At 39.3% G+C, this 26,601-nt stretch overlaps 1 protein-coding gene across 3 annotated transcripts in view; it reads right to left on the reverse strand.

The window, feature by feature from the left end:
* Nucleotides 1-704: 704 nt before the first annotated feature.
* Nucleotides 705-26,601, reverse strand: part of LOC128666745 (zinc finger protein 615) — a 195,172-nt gene continuing 169,275 nt past the window's right edge. For 2 of the 3 annotated variants that reach the window (XM_053721505.1, XM_053721504.1), the window contains one exon: nucleotides 705-1,816. In XM_053721505.1, coding sequence (XP_053577480.1) covers nucleotides 1,032-1,816 — 785 coding nt within the window. In that variant the 3' untranslated portion in view covers nucleotides 705-1,031. The remainder of the gene's footprint in view (nucleotides 1,817-26,601) is intronic. The other variant, XM_053721506.1, reaches the window with a different exon arrangement.

Below are 26,601 nucleotides of genomic sequence, written 5' to 3' on the forward strand. Positions count from 1 at the left end.
GAGGGTGTATCATGACTTTTTTTCCCATAGCATTTCCAAAGTAAATGTTCACGTTCAAGTGCTTGTGTGCATATGTGAGGGTGTAGTGTGAGTTTGTGTAGTGCAGTGTGCATGTATGTGTGGGTGTTGTGAGACTCAAAAAGTGCTGTTCCAATCAAATCTGCTGCCCTAGGCAAGTGCCTTGTTTATCTAGTCCAAAATACACCCGACACACACACTCTCATACAACACACACACCACACAAACTTTCCTACAACACATGCTCACCATACACACTCTCATATTAAGTTAATATCTCAGTTAAGTTGACATAGCTGTGGACGTCTTTCTTTCAGAGCAGAATTGCCTTGTATTTGGATGTTATCTGCATAAGGGTGATGGAGCAACCAGATCAATTGTCCACTTTGCTTTAAAGGGGACATAGATCAGCTTCACAGATGAGGTCCATAAAGGCCAAAATGTATGCTTGGCGTTAGCACTACTAATCCTTAGTTAAGAGGAAAATTGCCTGGTATTTGAGGACTGGACTGTCCATCTGGATGAGATCAGGTGAGTATATTACAGGAGAGTCTTCCTCAGAGAACAGAACAACTTTGCTAAAAAAAGGATGGATGGTACCAACCAATATAGGGAGACTACAGTATATTTGTTCTCAGTAAAGCCCTTCTTGTATTGTGAGTAATTTCTACAGCTTAACACATTGATCAATTTACACCTATTTATTAAAATATAAATGTGTTAAAGACAATCAAGAAAGCTTCTATTGTGCAAGATTTCTATAGTTCTAAAGAAAACACATTTAATTAAATTCATATATAAGATCGAAAGTGCCTAATTAGGTTCAATTAATTAGCAAAACAACTTCTGGCAAAGGAAACAATTTTCTTAGAAAGTGTTTCTATCTTATAGTCAAGTCTATGAACTCTCTTGTGCATGGGATGTGTGAAACCAAATACGATCTTTCATTTTCCTGGAAGTCATAAGATTTCTTTGTTGTTTGGCTTTTTATAATGTTCACACAAACTCGATGATTAAGAGAAGTCTTTACCACGTTCTTGGTGAACATAGGTCTTTTCTCCTGTATGGGTTCTGTGATGTGTCACTAAACTAGAGCCATGAGAGAAGCCTTTACCACATTCCTGGCAAACATACGGTTTTTCTCCTGTGTGGGTTCTCTGATGCGTCACTAGACTAGAGCCATGAGAGAATCTTTTACCACATTCCTGGCAAACATATGGTTTTTCTCCTGTGTGGGTTCTGAGGTGTGTAACCAAATTAAAATTGTATGAGAACCTTTTGCCACATAAATTACAAATGTGAGGCTTTTCCCCAGTATGGGTTTTGTGGTGTCTATGCAAATCAGAGGCTTGAGTAAATGCATTTCCACACACTTGGCAAACGTGTGCATCTTTCCTCATATGAATTCTACTGTGTTTAACAAATTGCAAACACTGAAAGAAGCCTTTCCCACATATCTGGCAGACATACGGCTTTGGTACAGAATGTGATTTAGGTTTTATTCCTCCAACGCATTTTACACCATTTGCTGGTTCTTGCATATTAACAGTCATGGAAGTAGATGGTGCATTGTTACAATAGAAGTTTAGCTTTTGTTGGGGATACCTTGTTTTATTAGATTGGAGATTTTGTCTTTTATGAAACAATTCTTTAGGTAAATATCGGTCAGTGAGTTTTCCTTGAATTTGTTGAATGTGATCAGTGTTTATTTCTTCTGCTGTATTCTCTGACAGATAAATTATTGCACTGGATTCTTTAATGTCATCCCCGTTACATCCCTCCGTTTTGAATGAATTTACTGAAATATAACAAGAGAAATAAATGAAATGTCAACCATGGTGAGCACAGCATGTAACGTTTCAAAAATCCAAATCAAGCAATAACATTAATGCAGATTCCTATTGGTTGGTTTAACCAACCAATAGAATGCAAGTTTGAATTTTGAAATCAAATCAACAGGATCAATGACTTTTCTTAATTTATGGTGTAAATTCTATTGGCCAATAGTAATGTGTAAAAAAACAAAACAAAAAGCACAAACCATCTGGAATAGCTGTATATTAACAGGAGAAGCCAGAGAACCGGAACATGTAGAAACCTTAATAGAAGAACATTTCACGCACCAGACAGAAGACCTTGAACAGTAATATAGTTTTTTTTTTCTAGTATTTTTTGTTTTTAAATGCTTTTTTTTATACAATATTTTTTTAATTTTCTCGTACATTTTATTGCAATTTAAAGCATTTAGGCAGGCTTAGGGTAGGTATATACATACATAAATACAACACACACACACACACGTGTGTGTGTGTATATATATATATATATATATATACACACACACACATATATATATATATATATATATATAAAATTTTAAAAAAACTTTTCTATTTGTGTTATTAAAACTTTTCACTTGAGTCCAGTTGCGCTTTTTCCTTCTATGTTTTTCAGTTCCTGTCTTCATCTAAAAGCGGCATACACCTTCTGGTGTGGACTGGAGCACTAACTACCTTATCTCTCATTGGTGAAATGATACTATCTGGAGAGTCTCAAGAGACTGTTATATATGAGTTTGATTTTGTGATTGTTGTAAGAATTGTTGTAAGAATTGTGCTAAAAACTTGTGCTTAGGACCATATATTAATCAAGATTGCATTGCAGACTAAACAGATATGTTTAGGGTAGTAATTGTAATTACTGTTTAAGTTTAAATATCTGTGACCATATTTTACTTTAATCTTGATGATCATTTATATATCTTTTAATTGACTTGCATTGTCTATTCCCTCCTGAGAAGCACTGATTTCTTGTTTTTTCCTATCTATCTATACACACACACACACACGCATATCTATCTATATATATATATACACACACACACAGGTAGCCCTCAGTTTACGCCCGGGTTAGGTTCCAGAAGGAATGGTTGTAAATCGAAACCGTTGTAAATTGAAACCCAGTTTATAATGTAAGTCAATGTGAAGTGAGGGAGTTAGATTCCAGACCCCTCTCAAAATTGTCATAAGTAACACCTAATACATTATTTTTAAAGCTTTGAAATGAAGACTTTAAATGCTAAACAGCATTATAAACCTAACAAAATAATCACACAACAGACTGTATCATCAAACAAAGTTTAATGAACAAAAACATTTTTTTACTTGCATTTTCTTCTGTTAAGTGTGATCAGTCCACGGGTCATCATTACTTCTGGGATATTACTCCTCCCCAACAGGAAGTGCAAGAGGATTCACCCAGCAGAGCTGCATATAGCTCCTCCCCTCTACGTCACTCCCAGTCATTCTCTTGCACCCAACGACTAGATAGGATGTGTGAGAGGACTATGGTGATTATACTTAGTTTTATATCTTCAATCAAAAGTTTGTTATTTTAAAATAGCACCGGAGTGTGTTATTATCTCTCTGGCAGAGTTTGAAGAAGAATCTACCAGAGTTTTTGTTATGATTTTAGCCGGAGTAGTTAAGATCATATTGCTGTTTCTCAGCCATCTGAGGAGAGGTAAACTTCAGATCAGGGGACAGCGGGCAGATGAATCTGCATAGAGGTATGTAGCAGTTTTTATTTTCTGACAATGGAATTGATGAGAAAATCCTGCCATACCGATATAATGTCATGTATGTATACTTTACACTTCAGTATTCTGGGGAATGGTTCTTCACTAGAATTACACTGTAAGAAATACATAAAGCTGTTTAATAACTAGAGATTATGTTTAACGTTTTTGCTGGAATGTAAAATCGTTTTCATTTACTGAGGTACTGAGTGAATAAATGTTTGGGCACTATTTTTCCACTTGGCAGTTGCTTAATCTGTTTTTCTGACAGTTTCTGTTCTCCCTCACTGCTGTGTGTGAGGGGGAGGGGCCGTTTTTTTGGCGCTTTTACTGCATCAAATATTTCAGTCAGCAACTCATTGTATTCCCTGCATGATCCGGTTCATCTCTACAGAGCTCAGGGGTCTTCAAAACTTATTTTGAGGGAGGTAATTTCTCTCAGCAGAGCTGTGAGAATTATAGTTTGACTGAGATAAAAAACGTTTATTCTGTAATTTGTTTCCTGCTTTCAGAATTTGTTATCTTTGCTAATGGGATTAAACCTTTGCTAAAGTTGTGTTGTTTACAAGGATTGAGGCTATAACTGTTTCAATTTATTAATTTTCAACTGTCATAGATCTTCTGTGCTTCTTAAAGGCACAGTACGTTTTAATATTATTCTAATTGAATTGTATTTCCTTCAAACATCAAAATCTAACTTCTCTGAAGCTGACTGCTTGGAAATTGAACGCTTGATTTTATCAAGACGTGGGTTTTCTGAGTCAGTTATTGATACCTTAATACAGGCTAGGAAACCTGTTACCAGAAAGATTTACCATAAGATATGGCGTAAATACCTATATTGGTGTGAATCCAAAGGTTACTCTTGGAGTAAGGTTAGGATTCCTAGGATATTGTCTTTTCTACAAGAAGGTTTAGAAAAGGGTTTATCTGCTAGTTCATTAAAGGGACAGATCTCAGCTCTGTCCATTCTGTTACACAAATGTCTGTCAGAAGTTCCTGACGTCCAGGCTTTTTGTCAGGCTTTGACCAGGATTAAGCCTGTGTTTAAAACTGTTGCTCCACCATGGAGTTTAAACCTTGTTCTTAATGTTTTTCAGGGCGTTCCGTTTGAACCCCTTCATTCCATTGATATAAAGTTGTTATCTTGGAAAGTTCTATTTTTAATGGCTATTTCCTCGGCTCGAAGAGTCTCTGAATTATCAGCCTTACATTGTGATTCTCCTTATTTGATTTTTCATTCGGATAAGGTAGTCCTGCGTACTAAACCTGGGTTCTTACCTAAGGTAGTTACTAACAGGAATATCAATCAAGAGATTGTTGTTCCTTCTTTATGCCCAAATCCTTCTTCAAAGAAGGAACGTCTACTGCACAACCTGGATGTAGTCCGTGCTCTAAAATTTTACTTACAGGCAACTAAGGAATTTCGACAAACGTCTTCTCTGTTTGTCATTTACTCTGGGCAGAGGAGAGGTAAAAAGCTTCCGCTACCTCTCTTTCTTTTTGGCTTCGTAGCATAATTCGTTTAGCTTATGAGACTGCTGGACAGCAGCCTCCTGAAAGAATTACAGCTCATTCTACTAGAGCTGTGGCTTCCACTTGGGCCTTCAAGAATGAGGCCTCTGTTGAACAGATTTGCAAGGCTGCAACTTGGTCTTCGCTTCATACTTTTTCCAAATTTTACAAATTTGACACTTTTGCTTCATCGGAGGCTATTTTTGGGAGAAAGGTTCTTCAGGCAGTGGTTCCTTCTGTATAAAGAGCCTGCCTATCCCTCCCGTCATCCGTGTACTTTTGCTTTGGTATTGGTATCCCAGAAGTAATGATGACCCGTGGACTGATCACACTTAACAGAAGAAAACATAATTTATGCTTACCTGATAAATTCCTTTCTTCTGTAGTGTGATCAGTCCACGGCCCGCCCTGTTTTTAAGGCAGGTAAATATTTTTTAATTTATACTCCAGTCACCACTTCACCCTTGGCTTTTCCTTTCTCGTTGGTCCTTGGTCGAATGACTGGGAGTGACGTAGAGGGGAGGAGCTATATGCAGCTCTGCTGGGTGAATCCTCTTGCACTTCCTGTTGGGGAGGAGTAATATCCCAGAAGTAATGATGACCCGTGGACTGATCACACTACAGAAGAAAGGAATTTATCAGGTAAGCATAAATTATGTTTTTCTGCAATTCTTGCATTGTTAGCATGTTAGATAATATTGGGTCTACACCTATTCTATGCATTTCAATCTACATATATATATTACACACACATATATACAATATCTCACAAAAGTGAGTACACCCCTCATATTTTTGTAAATATTTTCTTATATCTTTTCATGTGACGACACTGAAGAAATTACACTTTGCTACAACTTAAAGTAGTGAGTGTACAGCCTGTATAACAGTGTAAATATGCTGTCCCCTCAAAATAACTCAACACACAGCCATTAATATCTAAACCGTTGGCAACAAAAGTGAGTACACTCCTAAGTGGAAATGTCCAAATCGGGCCCAAAGTGTCAATATTTTGTGTGGTCACCATTATTTTCCAGTACTACCTTAACCCTCTTGGGCATGGAGTTCACAGGTTGCCACTGGAATCCCCTTCCACTCCTCCATGACAAAATCACAGAGCTGGTGGATGTTAGAGACCTTGCGCTCCCCACCTTCCATTTGAGGATGCCCCACAGATGCTCAATAGGGTTTAGGTCTAGAGATATGTTTGACCAGTCCATCACCTTTACCCTCAGCTTCTTTAGCAAGGCAGTGGTTGTCTTGGATGTGTGTTTAGGGTTATTATGTTGGAATACTGCCCTGCAGCTCAGTCTCTGAAGGGAGGGGATCATGCTCAGCTTCAGTATATCACAGTACATGTTGGCATTCATGGTTCCCTCAATGAACTGTAGCTCCCCAGTGCTGGCAGCACTCATGCAGGCCCAGATTATGACACTCCCAATACAATGCTTGACTGTAGGCAAGACACACTTGTCTTTGTACTCCTCACCTGGTTGCCGCCACATACGCTTCACACCATCTGAACCAAATAAGTTTATCTTGATCTCATCGGACCACATGACTTGGTTCCAGTAATCCATGTCCTTAGTCAGCTTGACTTCAGCAAACTGTTTGCAGGCTTTCTTGTGCATCATCTTTAGAAGAGGCTTCCTTCTGGGACGAAAGCTATGCAAACCAATTTTATGCAGTGTGTGGCGTATGGTCTGAGCACTGACAGGCTAGCCCCCCACCCCCTCAACCTCTGGAGCAATGCTGGCAGCACACATACGTCTATTTCCCAAAGACAACTTCTGGATATGACGCTGAGCACGTGCACTTAACTTCTTTGGTCGACCATGGCGAGGCCTGTTCTGAGTGGAACCTGTCCTGTGAAACCTCTGTATGGGCTTGCACAAAGTGCTGCAGCTCAGTTTCAGGGTCTTGGCAATATGCTTATAGCCTATGCCATCTTTATGTAGAGCAGCGGTTCCCAAACTTTTTTCTCTCCTGTACCCCTTGATTAGGCTTTTCATTTATGTGTACCCCCTCTCTTCATTACCCCCACCCATCCCTCAAAATAAAGGAAGTAGTTTTTTATAGGGGAGGTAAGCTATACCTGAATGGCATACGACTGTCTGTGTATCAACAGGATTAAAGTTTAGATCTCATTCTCAGGAGGAGCCCTGCTGTGTGACTGGCTCCCCTGGCAGCTGCCTGGTTGCTCCTAAACAAGGCCCTGGGGGGGGGGGAGTCAAAGTGTAATGATCATAAAAATAAATATTTAAATTTGTGAGATCAGATCGATATTAACCACCCAGCCACTATGGACGTTTTTAGTTGGAAGTGAAGCAATCTGCATCAAGCAAGCACTAGCAGCAGTAGTTTACTTACCGGCACTGACTATAACTTATTTGGGGTTGCAGACCCGCCTCACCTGTGTGACTCGCAACCTCCACGGCTCTATCACACGTGTCCACGCAGCTATGCTGTTGTACTGCCGCTTCTATTTGAGCACTTGCAGTCAAAATTGTGTGCATGGGACAGAGGTGGGTGGAGCAGGAGGCTAAAGCTGTCTGGTGACACAGGGTGATCATTAATATGTGGACCGGAGTAATCCACACCCGGTCCACATATTTCAGGTGCAGGGGCTCCCATCTGCCTATATGCCAGGCCAGGACTTCATTTGTCACTTTCCGGCTAAATGCTCCTTCCTTCCACAGTTCCACGATGCTTATTATTTAATGACCCATTGAGAGTGCCCCCCCCCCCGAATCTTCTGCCATTACCAACAATATTTTTGCGTACCCCCAACCGGCCTGCCAAGTACCCCAGGTTGGGAATCGCTGATGTAGAGCAACAATTTTTTTTTTTCAGATCCTCAGAGAGTTCTTTGCCATGAGGTGCCATATTGAACTTCCAGTGACCAGTATGAGAGTATGAGAGCGATAACACTAAATTTAACACACCTGCTCCCTTATTCACATCTGAGACCTTGTAACAATAACGAGTCACATGACACCAGGGAGGGAGAATAGCTAATTGGGCCCAATATGGACATTTCCACTTAGGGGTGTACTCACTTTTGTTGCCAACAGTTTAGACATTAATGGCTGTGTGTTGAGTTATTTTGAGGGGACAGCAAATTTACACTGTTATACAGTAAGTACACTCACTACTTAACATTGTAGCAAAGTGTAATTTCTTCAGAGTTGTCACATGAAAATATATAATAAAATATTTACAAAAATGTGAGGGGTGTACTTACTTTTGAGATACTGTATATATACACACACACATATATATATATATATATATATATATATATATATATATATTCTACGGAGAGTTGGTGAAGCATTTGCTGGATGTGATAACTAAGTTTGGTAATGTTGCCTAACAGGTGCAGTTGACAGAGGGATACGATAATACAAGCTAAGTATCCTCCTGCACTCTCACTTGGCTCATATGTTTTCTTCAACTAATGCTTATCATTCTTGCTACTAATGATTGACGCTACCTGCATTGCTTCACGTTAAAAAGATAGATGCAGATGACAGAAGGGCATCGTATCTAATAGGATATCTTCCTGCATCATTATCTTTCTCTACTTTGACCTCGATTTATATATCTTTTCTGCTGCAACTTGACTTTGCAAACACTGCTACATACTTGTGACAGACTGGCTCTAAATCCTGCTTGGAGGGTTTATTCCTTTTTCAATCTACTGAACAGCACGCAACAGATTACTAATCTGCTGAACTCTTTATATAGATATACTGTGCTCTAAGGGCACAACACCATGAATTGCAATTATTACTAAATCGATATGGAAAATTGTAAATGTTTTTCTTTTGTATATGCTTTATTGAAAGTATGTTGCGGTAAACACTGTACTTGATACAAGTGTTGATTATAGACACTCCATGTTAGACTTAGACATGTGACTTTGTACAGCAATTGATTAACCTCTTTTATAGATAACAGTTTAATTAAAACCCTAATGGGTCTGTGATTTTGCTATAGAGGTTTCTATTGCTGTACTCATTAATTCGCAACATAATTAAGGGTTTATTTTAGCTCTGTATACATTAGATAACATTTAAGTTACGATTCAGCTTGTCACCCCACCTGGACCGGTCCTAGAATCATTAGTTTTAACTTTTAGGTTTTTGTTGCACTTTTGATCTTTTTATATGTAACCACAATACTAGTGTATTCCAGTATGATCTGGATACTGTAAAATTAACGAGCCTGAACTCGACACGGTGTAGGAATAAACAAAACATTGCTTCAAATCCAAGATGTGTTGACTATTCAATTTAAAAGGGTGCTGAATTCCCAGTCTTTTATAGGAGACTTATTTTAAAGCACCTCAACCTTCTTCATTGTACATTATAATTATTTAATGGGACTGCACCATATATATTGTTAAAAAGTTGATACTTTTTAATGAAGATTTACCCTTTTCAACACAACAAATGTAATTAGCAGATTTTCCATCCGCATTTTTGAAAAAACATAATTTATGTAAGAACTTACCTGATAAATTCATTTCTTTCATATTAGCAAGAGTCCATGAGCTAGTGACGTATGGGATATACATTCCTACCAGGAGGGGCAAAGTTTCCCAAACCTCAAAATGCCTATAAATACACCCCTCACCACACCCACAAATCAGTTTAACGCATAGCCAAGAAGTGGGGTGATAAGACAAAAGTGCGAAAGCATAAAAAATAAGGAATTGGAATAATTGTGCTTTATACAAAAAAAATCATAACCACCACAAAAAAGGGTGGGCCTCATGGACTCTTGCTAATATGAAAGAAATGAATTTATCAGGTAAGTTCTTACATAAATTATGTTTTCTTTCATGTAATTAGCAAGAGTCCATGAGCTAGTGACATATGGGATAATGACTACCCAAGATATGGATCTTCCACGCAAGAGTCACTAGAGAGGGAGGGATAAAATAAAGACAGCCAATTCCGCTGAAAATAATCCACACCCAAAATAAAGTTTAAATCTTATAATGAAAAAAACTGAAAATATAAGCAGAAGAATCATACTGAAACAGCTGCCTGAAGTACTTTTCTACCAAAAACTGCTTCAGAAGAAGAAAACACATCAAAATGGTAGAATTTAGTAAAAGTATGCAAAGAAGACCAAGTTGCTGCTTTGCAAATCTGATCAACCGAAGCTTCATTCCTAAATGCCCAGGAAGTAAAAACTGACCTAGTAGAATGAGCTGTAATCCTTTGAGGCGGAGTTTTTACCCGACTCGACATAAGCATGATGAATCAAAGACTTCAACCAAGACGCCAAAGAAATGGCAGAGGCCTTCTGACCTTTCCTAGAACCGGAAAAGATAACAAATAGACTAGAAGTCTTTCGGAAATTTTTAGTAGCTTCAACATAATATTTCAAAGCTCTAACTACATCCAAAGAATGCAACGATCTTTCCTTAGGATTCTTAGGATTAGGACACAATGAAGGAACCACAATTTCTCTACTAATGTTGTTAGAATTCACAACCTTAGGTAAAAATTGAAAAGAAGTTCGCAACACCGCCTTATCCTGATGAAAAATCAGAAAAGGAGACTCACAAGAAAGAGCAGATAATTCAGAAACTCTTCTAGCAGAAGAGATGGCAAAAAGAAACAAAACTTTCCAAGAAAGTAATTTAATATCCAGCGAATGCATAGGTTCAAACGGAGGAGCTTGAAGAGCCCCCAGAACCAAATTCAAACTCCAAGGAGGAGAAATTGACTTAATAACAGGTTTTATACGAACCAAAGCTTGTACAAAACAATGAATAACAGGAAGACTAGTAATCTTTCTGTGAAAAAGAACAGAAAGAGCAGAGATTTGTCCTTCAAGGAACTTGCAGACAAACCTTTATCCAAACCATCCTGAAGAAATTGTAAAAATTCTAGGAATTCTAAAAGAATGCCAAGAAAAAAGATGAGAAAAACACCAAGAAATGTAAACCTTCCAGACTCTATAATATATCTTCCTAGATACAGATTTACGAGCCTGTAACATAGTATTAATCAGAGAGTCAGAGAAACCTCTATGAATGAGAATCAAGCGTTCAATCTCTATACCTTAAAATTTAAGGATTTGAGATCCTGATGGAAAAATGGACCTTGCGATAGAAGGTCTGGTCTTAACGGAAGAGTCCACGGTTGGCAAGTGGCCATCCGGACAAGATCCGCATACCAAAACCTGTGAGGCCATGCTGGAGCCACCAGCAGAACAGACGAGCACCCCTTAGAATCTTGGAAATTACTCTTGGAAGAAGAACTAGAGGTGGAAAGATATAGGCAGGATGATACTTCCAAGGAAGTGACAATGCATCCACTGCCTCCGCCTGAGGATCCCTGGATCTGGACAGAAACCTGGGAAGCTTCTTGTTTAGATGAGAAGCCATCAGATCTATTTCTGGAAGTCCCCACATTTGAACAATCTGAAGAAATACCTCTGGGTGAAGAGACCATTCGCCCGGATGTAACGTTTGGTGACTGAGATAATCCGCTTCCCAATTGTCTATACCTGGGATATGAACCGCAGAAATTAGACAGGAGCTGGATTCCGCCCAAACCAGAATTTGAGATACTTCTTTCATAGCCAGAGGACTGTAAGTCCCTCTTTGATGATTGACATATGCCACAGTTGTGACATTGTCCGTCTGAAAACAAATGAACGACTCTCTCTTTAGAAGAGGCCATGACTGAAGAGCTCTGAAAATTGCACGGAGTTCCAAAATATTGATTAGTAATCTCACCTCCTGAGATTCCCAAACCCCTTGTGCTGTCAGAGACCCCCAAACAGCTCCCCAACCTGTCAGACTTGCATCTGTTGAAATATCAGTCCAGGTTGGAAGAACAAAAGAAGCCCCCTGAATTAAACGATGGTGGTCTGTCCACCATGTCAGAAAGTGTCGATCGGTTTTAAAGATATTAATTGAGATATCTTTGTACAATCCCTGCACCACTGGTTCAGCATACAGAGCTGAAGAGGTCGCATGTGAAAACGAGCAAAGGGAACCGCGTCCAATGCAGCAGTCATAAGACCTAGAATTTCCATGCATAAGGCTACCGAAGGGAAAGATTGAGACTGAAGGTTTCGACAAGCTGAAACCAATTTCAGACGTCTCTTGTCCGTCAGAGACAGAGTCAAGGACACTGAATCTATCAGGAAACATAAAAAGGTTACCCTTGTCTGAGGAATCAACTAACTTTTTGGTAAATTGATCCTCCAACCATATTCTAGAAGAAACAACACTCATAAAAGACTGGAAAGGTTCTTTCTAGTGAAAATGAGCAAAGGGAATTGAATCCAATGCTGTGGCCATAAGACCTAAAACTTCTATGCATATATAGCAACTGAAGGAAATAATAGAGACTAAAGGTACCGACAGACGGAACCCAATAGAATTATCCCTTGTCTGATAGAGACAAAGACAGTGACACAAACTTTCTGGAAACCTAAAAAAGGTGACCCTTGTGTGAGGAATCAAGAGCTTTCGAAAAAAAGATCCTCTAACTATGTCCTGAAGAGCAAATGAATCATATAAGATTCCGCATCCTCAGAAAATAATCTGAATGAAAACAGAAAAATAAAAATATGCATTTATTGTATCTAATGAAAATAAATAATGCTAACAATGACCATAAAAAGGCAAAATAGTTTGAATAAAACTCCAAACCCGGTTCCTAAAAAAGGAACTGGAAGAAATACCCCAGAAGATTCCAGGTCTGAGCAGTGCTTGAACCCCATGGGTGCCTAGCCATGCTTCAACAGTACCCAAAATATATAGGACAGAAACACACTTAAAGAAAGTGTTAGCCTTACTGGAATAAAATCAAAGAAATTTGGACAAAATAGAACCAAATAAATTTCAAGGAAGTCTTAACCTGCCCCTTACCAGCCAAGCTGGAATATGGCACGTACATCGCAATATTAGGGAGCTGATTTCGAACCCCAATTAAAAACATGTTACTTGAGAAAGAACTCAGGAATTCGTTCCTTAATAAGAACAACTAAACTAGTATAAGCTTAAAGTTTTAGTCTTAGAACTCAATCTTGAAGCCCAGAGTAACAGTTAAGAATTGAATCCAATTATAAAACAAATAATTGATTATCTTAGAACAAAATTCTTCTAGCTAAAATAGCTAAAGACATAGATTAACCCTCATTTGCGAAAATATTCAATAAAATGAAGACACAAATGAAATTATTAGCATGATAGTACAGTTTAAAGGACCAGTCAATACAGTGGACTTGCATAATCAACAAATGCAAAACAACAAGACAAATGCAACAGCACCTAGTCTAGTAAATGTTGTCCCTTAACAATGCTAAAATAAATCATAATCTGATACTTGATCTTAAAGTAAACAGAAAAAATGAAGCAATTGCAATATCCAAATAAATCACAGGACCAAGAAAAGTACCTGAAACTAAATAATTTTCCATAAATAAGATACAACTATCTAAAGGAAAATAAATACTATTTTGCTATAGAAACAATAGCATAATTAGTAGAAGTAGAGATAGCCCCAATAAATTGGAGAACCCTCCAAATTGAATTTAACTGCTGGCAAAGAATATAGTTTAAAACCTTTGAAAAAGGAATAAAAGAAAATTCTCAGCCTATTCCATTCCCTAGAATGGGGAATTGGAAAGAAAACCTCTGAAAACACAGAAGAAATAAATAGGCAGAAATAGTGTCAGCTAGTCTTAAAGAACTAGTTACCTTAATATCCAAAATAATAAACACCTTTTCAACAAAGAACAAATGTACTTTAATAATAGAAAAATAATAAAAAAGTAGATTTGTTAGTGTCAATATCTGATGAAGAAAATTTCTGAAAGAGAAAAAACATCATCAGAGAAGGATAAATCAGTATGTTGTTGGTCATTTGAAACTTCAATAATTAAAAAAGAAGTGAAAAAGACCTAAAAATTTTATTAGAAGGCACGAAGTCAGACAAAGCCTTTAAAATAGAATCAGAAAATATTTCTTATAAATCTTCTAAATATTTCTTGTACATAAAATGTAAGAATGGAAATATATAAAGCATAAACACTAATGGATTCTGCATGTAAAAGTATATCATAATACCTTATTACAAACCATAGCTAAAGATAAACATTTATAACATTTAAAATAAATGAACTTAGCTTTGGTAGAACTGAAACTCAGTTAAGCGTTTTTCCAGAAGTGGCTTCTGATTCAGGGACAATCTGAGACATCTTGCAATATGTAATAGAAAAAACAACATATAAAGCAAAAAAGATCAAATTCCTTAAATGACAGTTTCAGGAATGGGAAAAAAATGACAATGAACAAGCTTCTAGCAACCAGAAGCAATAAATGAGACTTAAATATTGTGGAGACAACAATGACGCTCAAATTTTTTAGCGCCAAAAAAGCCGCCCACATTATTTGGCGCCTAAATGCTTTTGGCGCCAAAAATGGCGCCACATCTGGTAACGCCGACATTTTATGGCGCAAAAACGTCAAAAAAATTACGCAACTTCCGGCGACACGTATGACGCCGGAAATGACAAAAACATTTTTACGCCAAGAAAGTCCGTGCCAAGAATGACGCAATAAAATGAAGCATTTTCAGCCCCCGCGAGCCTAACAGCCCACAGGAAAAAAGTCAAATTTTAAGGTAAGAAAAAAATGATTTATTCATATGCATTATCCCAAATATGAAACAGACTGTCTGAAATAAGGAACGTTGAACATCCTGAATCAAGGCAAATAAATGTTTAAACACATATATTTAGAACTTTATATAAAAGTGCCCAACCATAGCTTAGAGTGTCACAGAAAATAAGACTTACTTACCCCAGGACACTCATCTACATGTAGTAGAAAGCCAAACCAGTACTGAAACGAGAATCAGTAGAGGTAATGGTATATATAAGAGTATATGGTCGATCTGAAAAGGGAGGTAAGAGATGAATCTCTACGACCAATAACAGAGAACCTATGAAATAGACCCCGTAGAAGGAGATCATTGAATTCAAATAGGCAATACTCTCTTCACATCCCTCTGACATTCACTGCACGCTGAGAGGAAAACCGGGCTCCAACCTGCTGCGGAGCGCATATCAACGAAGAATCTAGCACAAACTTACTTCACCACCTCCATAGGAGGCAAAGTTTGTAAAAACTGATTTGTGGGTGTGGTGAGGGGTGTATTTATAGGCATTTTGAGGTTTGGGAAACTTTGCCCCTCCTGGTAGGAATGTATATCCCATACGTCACTAGCTCATGGACTCTTGCTAATTACATGAAAGAAACATATATATATATATATATATATATATATACACATATATATATATATATATATATATATATATATATATACATATATATACACACACACACACTGTATATATACACAAAGTTGATTTTCATTTTTTTAAATAATTGGGTGTTTGGATCAGCAATTTCATTTTAATCTATCAAATAACTGAAGGACACAGTAATATTTCAGTAGTGAAATGAGGTTTATTGGATTAACAGAAAATGTGCAATATGCATCAAAACGAAATTAGACAGGTGCATAAATTTGGGCACCCCAGGTGCATCAATATTTAGTAGAGCTTCCTTTAGCAGAAATAACAGCCTCTATAGCTTCCTATAGCCTGTAACGAGTGTCTGGATTCTGAAGGTATTTTGGACCATTCCTCCTTGCAAAACATCTCCAGTTCAGTTAGGTTTGATGGTTGCCGAGCATGGACAGCCCACTTCAAATAACCCCACAGATTTTCAATCATATTCAGGTCTGGGGACTGGGATGGCCATTCCAGAACATTGTACTTGTTCCTCTGCATAAATGCCAGAGTAGATTTTGAGCAATGTTTTGGGTCTTTGTCTTGTTGAAATATCCAGCCCTGGCATAACTTCAACTGTGTGACTGATTCCTCAACATTATTCTCTAGTATCTGCTGATGTTGAGTGGAATCCATGCGACCCTCAACTTTAACAAGATTCCGAGTACCGGCACTGGCCACACAGCCCATCAGCATGATGGAACATCCACCAAATTTTACTGTGGGTAGCAAGTGTTTGTCTTGGAACGCTGTGTTCTTTTTATGCCATGCATAACACCCATAGTTATGACCAAATAACTCAATCTTTGTTTCATCAGTCCACAGACCTTCTCCCAAAATGAAGCTGGCGTGTCCAAATGTGCGTTTGCATACCTCCAACGACTGTGTGTGCAGAAAAGGCTTCTTCCACATCACTCTTCCATACAGCTTCTCCTTGTGTAAAGTGTGCTGAATTGTTAAATGATGCACAATGACACCATCTGCAACAAGATGATGTAGGTCTTTGGAGGTGGTCTGTGGGCTGATTTTGACCATTCTCACCATCCTGTCTTTGCCTCTCCGATATTTTACTTGGCCTGCCACTTCTGGCCTTAACAAGAACTGTGCCTGTGGTCTTCCATTTCCTCACTATGTTCCTCACAGTGGACACTGACAGCTTAAATCTCTGCGATAGCTTTTTGTACCCTTCCCCTAAACCATAATGTTGAACAATCTTTGTTTTCAGGTCATTTGAGAGTTGTTTTGAGGCCCCCATGTTGCCACTCTTCAGAGGAGAGTCAAAGAGAACAATAACTTGCAAATGGCCACCTTAAATACCTTTTTTCATGATTGGATGCACCTGTCTATGAAGTTCAAGGCTTAATGGGCTCACCAAACCAATTTTTTTTTCCAATTAATCAGTGCTAGATAGTTACAGGTATTCAAAATCAACAAAATGACAAGGGTGCCGAAATTTATGCACCTGTCTAATTTCGTTTTGATGCATATTGCACATTTTCTGTTAATCCAATTGTAATAAAGGCATGCAGATATGGTCAGGAAGGGTAATATGGCATAATACTACAAGAACTCAGCTGAATGGTCAAGAAGGGGTTAACTCCTCATTCAGATACTGGGTCACTTTGGAATGTAGAAAGATCACATTACCAGGCCCCATCTGATAAAGATGACCAGCTGTTTTTTTTGTTGTTTTTTTTTTTTAAAGAGCTTTATTGAAATATAATCAAAAGAAAAAGTACAACAAAATAAGGACATAAAGATGTCTCAAAGTCAAACTATGACTAATTCACAATTTTCAAAGTATATATGCGTTGGTTACATCATAAGTCCATAATTACGCTCTATTGTTTTCTTCTTTCTTTTTTCTATTAACATTATTATCTGTAACAGAAGATAATCTTAACAACATAAAACAATGTTAACAATAACAATACTCAGAAATATAATAAGAAACAACAACTCGGAAATTTAAGTATTAATATACAGTGTTCCTTCAAGTTATATATAATGATGAGTTACTCAAGTAAGTGTCAAATAGGTAGGAGGGAATGGGAGAATGAGGAAAGAAAGAAAAAAACCCCCAGAAAAGTGGGATAATGGTGACAAGTGGATTTAAGCACATCAAAGGGATATGGAAGTATACAAGAGAGAAGAAGAACAGAGGAGCATTCTGGCGCAGACTAGAACATATTCTCCAGCCGACACCAACAACAATCAATATCTACACACCACTGTCCCCTCCCAAGGCCTCCTTCCATCTGATCATCATTAGCTCATGCGTCACTGCTCTGCCTAACTCCCAATAATGTCTTCTATCTAAATTTAGAGTGAGTGTAACTTGGGCTTTCCAATGGTCTAGTGTGGGTATCAAAGTCGATTTCCACCTTAGCACAATTCAAAAAGATTGTTAGGAGCACCTGTGTGGCAGTATCTTCCACCCTGGGTAATGAATGAAACAGTAATATATCTGGCTCTAAGGGTAAAGTCACTGAGAAAGCATGCCTAAGAAATGTAACAACCTCCTTCCAAAAAGGGGCAATTCTATCACACCTCCACCAAATGTGTAAAAGGTCAGCCTCCTCCCCACACCCCCTCCAGCATCTGCCCTCTGTTTTTTTATAAATTTGTTTTATCCTAACCGGGGTCAGGTACCATTGTGAAATAAACTTAAAGTTCATTTCTTGTGTATTGGCAGAAATTAAAGGGACAGTAAACCTTAAAAATAATGTTATATAATTCTGCACATAGAGCAGAATTATATAACATTATTTAAGTGCTATAGTTATAAATGCCTTTTTTTACCTTTTAATATGTTAAAAATATGGCGCTTTTACAGACCCGCTCTCTGCTCTGCTGAGCGGGTCTGTTATATTTAGTCAGCGCATAGGGCCAGCTGTATAGTCACAGCCCGGCCCGAAGGCGCCATAAGACTAAGTGCAGCTCGCTCCTGTCGCTCCTGGATACACCACAAGAGAAATAAATTTATCAGGTAAGCATAAATTTTGTTTTCTCTTGTAAGGTGTATCCAGTCCACGGATTCATCCAATACTTGTGGGATAAAAATACCAAAGCTATAGGACACCGATGAAGGGAGGGACAAGGCAAGCGCTTAAACGGAAGGTACCACTACCTGTAAGACCTTTCTCCCAAAAATAGCCTCCGAAGAAGCAAAAGTATCAAATTTGTAGAATTTAGAAAAAGTATGAAGCGAAGACCAAGTCGCCGCCTTACAAATCCGTTCAACAGAAGCCTCATTCTTAAAAGCCCATGTGGAAGCTACCGCTCTAGTGGAATGAGCTGTAATTCTTTCAGGAGGCTGCTGGCCAGCAGTCTCATAAGCTAAGCGGATTATACTTCTTAGCCAAAAAGAAAGAGAAGTTGCCGAAGCCTTTTGGCCTCTCCTCTGACCAGAGTAGACCACAAACAAAGCAGATGTTTGACGAAAAGCTTCGTAGCTTGTAAATAAAATTTTAAAGCACGAACCACATCAAGATTGTGTAATAGACGGTCCTTCTTTGAAGAAGGATTAGGACATAGTGAAGGAACAAAAATCTCCTGATTGATATTTTTATTAGCTACCACCTTAGGAAGAAAACCAGGTTTGGTACGTAACACTACCTTATCTGCATGGAAAATGAGATAAGGGGAATCACATTGTAAAGCAGATAACTCCGAACCTCTTCGAGTCGAGGAGATAGCTACTAAAAACAGAACTTTCCAAGACAAAAGTTTAATATCAATGGAATGCAAAGGTTCAAACGGAACCCCTTGCAGAACCTTAAGAACTACATTTAAACTCCATGGCGGAGCAACAGGTTTAAACACAGGCTTGAGTCTAACTAAAGCCTGACAAAACGCCTGAACATCTGGAGTATCAGCCAGATGCTTGTGCAAAAGAATAGACAGAGAAGAAATCTGTCCCTTTAAGGAACTAGCTGACAATCCCTTCTCCAATCCTTCTTGGAGAAAAGATAATATCCTAGGAATCCTGACCTTACTCCATGAGTAACCTTTGGATTCACACCAATGAAGATATCTACACCATATCTTATAATAGATTTTCCTAGTGACCGGCTTTCGAGCCTGTATTAAGGTGTCAATGACCGACTCAGAGAAACCACGCTTTGATAAAATCAAGCGTTCAATCTGCAAGCAGTCAGACGCAGAGAAATTAGATTTGGATGGTTGAAAGGACCCTGAAGTAGAAGGTCCTGCCTCAGCGGCAGAGTCTATGGTGGAAGGGATGACATGTCCACCAGATCTGCATACCAAGTCCTGTGTGGCCACGCAGGTGCTATCAAAATCACCGAAGCTCTCTCCTGCTTGATCTTGGCAATCAGACAAGGGAGCAGAGGAAACGGTGGAAAGACATAAGCCATGTTGAAGGACCAAGGCACTGCTAGAGCATCTATCAGCGCTGCCTTGGGATCCCTGGACCTGGATCCGTAACAAGGAAGCTTGGCGTTCTGACGAGACGCCATGAGATCCAGTTCTGGTTTGCCCCAAAGTTGAATCAACTGTGCAAATACCTCCGGATGGAGTTCCCACTCCCCCGGATGAAAAGTCTGCCGACTTAGAAAATCCGCCTCCCAGTTCTCTACTCCTGGGATATGGATAGCTGATAGATGGCGAGAGTGAACCTCTGCCCATAGAATTATTTTTGAAACCTCCAACATTCTTAGGGAACTCCTTGTTCCCCCTTGATGGTTGATGTAGGCTACAGTCGTGATATTGTCCGACTGAAATCTGATGAACCTGACCGCAGCAAGCTGAGACCAAGCTTGAAGAGCATTGAATATCGCTCTTAGTTCCAGAATGTTTATCGGAAGGAGTGTCTCCTCCTGAGTCCACAAGCCCTGAGCCTTCAGGGAGTTCCAGACTGCACCCCAGCCCAGAAGGCTTGCATCTGTTGTTACTATTGTCCAATCTGGCCTGCAGAAGGTCATACCCTTGGACAGATGGACCCGAGATATCCACCAGAGAAGAGAATCCCTGGTCTCTTGATCCAGATATAGTAGAGGGGACAAATCTGTGTAATCCCCATTCCACTGACTGAGCATGCAAAGTTGCAGCGGTCTGAGATGTAGGTGGGCAAACGGCACTATGTCCATTGCCACTACCATTATCAGGTAAATCTTCATTTTTACAGAATCTATCAGAGTTCCTAGGAAGGAAACTCTTGTGAGAGGGGATAGAGAACTCTTTTCTTCGTTCACCTTCCACCCCGTAAGATTCTTGGTGCTGTAGCTAACCCAAAGGGAAGAGCCACAAACTGGTAATGCCTGTCTAGAAAGGCAAACCTGAGAAACCGATGATGATCTCTGTGTATCGGAATGTGAAGATAAGCATCCTTTAAGTCCACGGTAGTCATATATTGACCCTCCTGGATCATAGGTAGGATGGTTCGAATAGTCTCCATCTTGAAGGATGGGACCCTGAGAAATTTGTTTAGGATCTTGAGATCTAAGATTGGTCTGAAAGTTCCCTCTTTCTTGGGAACTGCAAACAGATTTTAATAGAAGCCTTGCCCCTGTTCCTCCTTTGGAACTGGGTGGATCACTCCCATAACTAGGAGGTCTTGAACACAATGTAAGAATGCCTCTCTCCTTATCTGGTTTGCAGATAATTGTGAGAGATGAAATCTCCCTTTTGGGGAAGAAGCTTTGAAATCCAGAAGATATCCCTGGGACACAATTTCTAACGCCTAGGGATCCTGGGCATCTCTTGCCCAAGCCTGTGCGAAGAGAGAAAGTCTGCCCCCTACTAGATCCGTTTCCGGATCGGGGGCTGATCCTTCATGCTGTTTTAGAGGCAGCAGCAGGTTTTTTGGCCTGCTTTCCTTTGTTCCAAGCCTGGATAGGTCTCCAGACCGGCTTGGACTGGGCAAAATTTCCCTCTTGTTTTGTATCAGAGGAAGTTGAAGCTGCGCCACTCTTGAAGTTTTGAAAAGAACTAAAATTAGTCTGTTTGGTCCTTAATTTGTTGGACCTATCCTGAGGAAAGGCGTGACCTTTTCCTCCAGTAATATCAGAAATGATCTCCTTCAGTCCAGGCCCGAATAGGGTCTGCCCCTTGAAGGGAATGTTGAGAAGCTTAGACTTTGAAGTAACGTCAGCTGACCAGGATTTGAGCCATAGTGCCCTACGCGCCTGAATAGCAAAACCTGAGTTTTTAGCCGTTAGTCAAGGATATCATCCAACGGGGTTTCTACCTGTAGAGCCTCTTCTAGAGACTCAAACCAGAAAGCCGCAGCAGCAGTGACTGGGGCAATGCATGCAAGGGGCTGGAGAATAAAACCTTGTTGAATAAACATTTTCTTAAGGTAACCCTCTAATTTTTTGTCCATTGGATCTAGAAAAGCACAACTGTCCTCGACAGGGATAGTTGTACGCTTCGCTAGGGTAGAGACTGCTCCCTCCACCTTAGGGACCGTCTGCCACAAGTCCCGTGTAGCGGCATCTATAGGAAACATCTTTTTAAAAACAGGAGGGGGAGAGAACGGTACACCTGGTCTATCCCATTCCTTAGTAATAATTTCTGAAAACCTCTTAGGGATTGGAAAAACATCAGTGTAAACAGGCACTGCATAGTATTTATCCAATTTACACAATTTCTCTGGGACTACAATGGCGTCACAGTCATCCAGAGTTGCTAAAACCTCCTTGAGCAACACGCGGAGGTGTTCAAGCTTAAATTTAAATGTAGACATATCAGAATCAGGTTGAAGTGTCTTCCCTGAATCAGAAAAATCGCCCACAGATAGAAGCTCTCCTGCTTCGGCTTCTGCACATTGTGAGGGTATATCAGACATAGCTACTAAAGTGTCAGAGAGCTCTGTATTTGTTCTAGCCCCAGAGCTGTCTCGCTTTCCTTGTAACCCTGGCAGTTTGGACAATACCTATGTAAGGGTATGATTCATAACTGCCGCCATGTCTTGTAAAGTATACGCAATGGGCGCGCTAGATGTACTTGGCGTCCCTTGAGCGGGAGTTATAGGTTCTGACACGTGGGGAGAGTTAGTTGGCATAACTTCCCCCTTGTCAATTTCCTCTGGTGATAAATCTTTTAAAGCCAGAATATGGTCTTTAAAATTTATGGTAAGATCAGTGCATTTGGTACACATTCTAAGAGGGGGTTCCACAATGGCTTCTAAACATAATGAACAAGGAGTTTCCTCTATGTCATACATGTTTAACAGACTAGTAATGAGACCAGCAAGTTTGGAAAACACTTTAATAAATGTGAAAAAGCAGAAAAACTGTAAAACCGTTAAAAACAGTCACAAGCAAACTGCCACAGCTCTACTGTGGCTCCTACCTGCCCATAAAACTACTTTTGTATGAACAAAAACCCTTTACAGAGGTCCTATATGTCAGGGGACTCCTTCAGGGAAGCTGGATGTCTCAGACTGTAAAAACTACTGCGCAATTAGAGCCCGGAAATAGGCCCCTCCCACCATGCACTCAAAGTGAAAGGGCCATGATAACTACTCCTAGGAGAAATCTAGTCAGCCATGTGGAAAACTAGGCCCCAAATAAAGATTTATCACCCTCAGTAAAAAACGTTTTTTTATATATCATGCAAACGTTTTACATACTAAGTAATAAGAGCAAGTAACATGAATATTACCCTTTACTGCAAGCATGATCCCAGTCGTTTGTTAAATCACTGTAATCAGGCTTACCTTAACTATATCAGGCACTGTCAGCATTTTCTAGACCTTCTTATCTCTCTAGAAAAAAATATACTGAACATACCTCAGAGCAGTTAATTCTGCAGGCCATTCCCCCAGCTGAAGTTTTCCCATACTCTTCAGTTATGTGTGAGAACGGCAGTGGACCTTAGTTACAACCTGCTAAGATCATCAAAAACCTCAGGCAAAACTCTTCTTCTAATTTCTGCCTGAGGTAACAACAGTACAACGCCGGTACCGTTTAAAAATAACAAACTTTTGATTGAAGTTAAACTACACGAATTCACCACATATCTCTTGATACTTCCTTTCTTGTCGAGAGCTGCAAGAGAATAACTGGAGGTGGCAGTTAGGGGAGGAGCTGTATAGACAGCTCTGCTGTGGGTGTCCTCTTGCAGCTTCCTGTTGGGAAGGAGAATGTCCCACAAGTAATGGATGAATCCGTGGACTGGATACACCTTACAAGAGAAATAATTTTTATTAGATGGTGTTATTATGAGTGTAACTGTACTTTGTAATGTATTTTTGATGTGTTTTGTAACACTTTTTTGTTTCGTGGCACAGTAAACCACAGATGAGGACGCGCTAACTTGACAAACATTTACTTGAATTGTGCTCAAGCTATTGAGTTGACTTTAAACTTGTAATACGAGCAAAATTCAACCTGGCCTCTAACACAAACATTTGTGCTCCACTCATAATCTAGCCTTTAATGTATAGTCTGAGGAACCTGTCTACGTACCATAAAACAAAGAACAAATCTAACTGTAGCTAGCGGATGTTGCTAGGTCATTGGCATTATAAAATTATGGATATTAAAGGGACACTGAACCCAATTTTTTTATTTTGTGATTCAGATAGAGCATGCAATTTTAAGCAACTTTCTAATTTACCCCTATTATCAATTTTTCTTTGTTCTCTTGCTATCTTTATTTGAAAAAGAAGGCATCTAAGCTCCAGACAGCACTTTTTTATTGGTGGATGAATTTATCTACCAATCAGCAAGTACAACCCAGGTTGTTCACCAAAAATGGGCCGGCATCTAAACTTACATTCTTGAAATTCAAGTAAAGATACCAAGAGAATTAAGAAAGTTTCAAAATAGGAGTAAATTAGAAAGTTGCTTTAAATTTCATGCTCTAACGGAATCACGAAAGAAAAAATTTGGGTTCAGTGTCCCTTTAAGTCCTTTATCGGAATTCAGGGGCCTGGGCAAGACAAATTTGTGTGGCTCCTCAGCCCACCCTCGAATCGCCTCCTACAGTATGGCGCATCCCTGTCCCAGCATTTGGTGTATTCTATTTAAAGAATAACAATATGGGTCGAATTATCAAGCTCTCGACGGAAACACAAGTTATGAAGCAGCAGGACATAACCTGTCCGCCTGCTCTGAGGAAGCGGACAGACATCACCGGAAATCAACCCGATCAAATATGATCGGGTTGATTGACACCCCCTGCTAGCGACCAATCTGCAGGGGGTGGCATTGCACCAGCAGTTCACAAGAACTGCTGGTGCAATAATAAATGCAGAGAGCGTATGCTGTCTGCATTTATCGATGTGCAGAGGACATGATCCGCAATATCGGATCATGTCCGCTCACACCTTCTTAAATATGCCCCTATATATTACACCTCCTGATACCATAAACTAAATACAGGATGTATATGTCACCTTCTCATACCCTCAGCCCTGAAGCGTGGGTTCCAGGGTAGGGGCCCCTTTCATCTTGGCTGGGACAATATGCTTCAGAGGACTTTGAAAAAACTGTACAAGTTCTGGGCACATTTCATGACAGACGCCCATATGCAATACTCATGTCCCATTTGTATAAGCTTATATCAGATATTAGTTCTTGGATATCGAGTTTGGACATAGGAATCACTACTATCAGTATACTCACTTATTTGGACACTTGGATTATATCATCAGTACTATAATACCACTGGACATATTGCATATTTATATATTTTTTTGGGGTATTAAATACATATTATCATTGGAGTTTTACCTTTTGATTTTTTCTTATTTTTGATTTGGACACTTGTAGACCAACTGTAGGTGTTATATTATATATTATACATTATTAGATATACCATTGTCAATATCACCCTCCTTTTCAGTCAGCTTTTGTTCCCGATTTATCCTTTTTTATATATACTTTAGCCATCTTTGGCGCTCCTATTCCCTTTTCTCTTGTTACGTGTGTTCAGTCCACCGGTCATCCATTACTTATGGGATATATTCTCCTTCCCAACAGGAAGTTGCAAGAGGATCACCCAAGCAGAGCTGCTATATAGCTCCTCCCCTCACATGTCATACCCAGTCATTCTCTTGCAACCCTCAACAAAGAAGGAGGTCGCGAGAGGAGTTGGAGTTTTTACTTAATTATTCTTCAATCAAAAGTTTGTTATTTTAAATGGCACCGGAGTGTGCTGTTTTTCTATCTCAGGCAGTATTTGGAAGAAGAATCTGCCTGCGTTTTCTATGATCTTAGCAGGCGTAACTAAGATCCACTGGCTGTTCTCGACATTCTGAGGAGTGGGGTAACTTCGGAAAATGGGAATAGCATGCGGGGTCTCCCGCAAATGAGGTATGTGCAGTACAATATTTTCTGGGAATGGAATTGACTAAGAAAACACTGCTGTTACCCATATGATGTAAGTACAGCCTTAAATGCAGTAGTAGCGACTGGTATCAGGCTGATAAACGTATGCACAGTCGAGTTATTTTCTAGGGACTAGAATTTGACTCAGAAAATACTGTTGATACTGAAATAATGCTTAAGCCTGATCTGCAGTGGAAGTGACTGGTAGCAGGCTTAGTGATAACTTTGCATGACATTGAAATAGTTTGTTTTTAAAACGTTTACTGGCATGTTATTCGTTTTGTGAGGTACTTTGGTGATAAATCCTTTTGGGCATGATTTTTTTCCACATGGCTAACGTATTTTTCTGCATAGAAACCGTTATATCAGGTCTCCCACTGTTGTAATATGAGTGGGAGGGGCCTTTTTTTAGCGCCTTTTTGCGCAGTTAAAATTCTAGCAGTCTTCCTGCTTCTTCCTCCTTGATCCAGGACGTCTCTAGAGAGCTCAGGGGTCTTCAAAATTTTTGAGGGAGGTAATCAGTCACAGCAGACCTGTGACAGTGTGTTTGACTGTGATAAAAGCGTTAAATCTTAATTTGATATCCGTTTTTGGGTATTGAGGGGTTAATCATCCTTTTGCTAATGGGTGCAATCCTCTGCTAATTAATACATTTACCGTTAAGAATTGTTGACTATAACTGAATTGGTTCTTTGTTATTCAACTGTGTTTTTTAAAAGCGCTGCGTTTTTTATATTGCTTGTAAACTTATTGAAAGTAATTTCCAAGCTTGCTAGCTTCATTGCTAGTCTGTTTAAACATGTCTGATACGGAGGAATCTGCTTGTTCATTATGTTCAAAAGCCGATGTGGA

This window comes from Bombina bombina, chromosome 7 (genome assembly GCF_027579735.1).
Source record: "Bombina bombina isolate aBomBom1 chromosome 7, aBomBom1.pri, whole genome shotgun sequence".
NCBI classification, from domain to species: domain Eukaryota; kingdom Metazoa; phylum Chordata; class Amphibia; order Anura; family Bombinatoridae; genus Bombina; species Bombina bombina.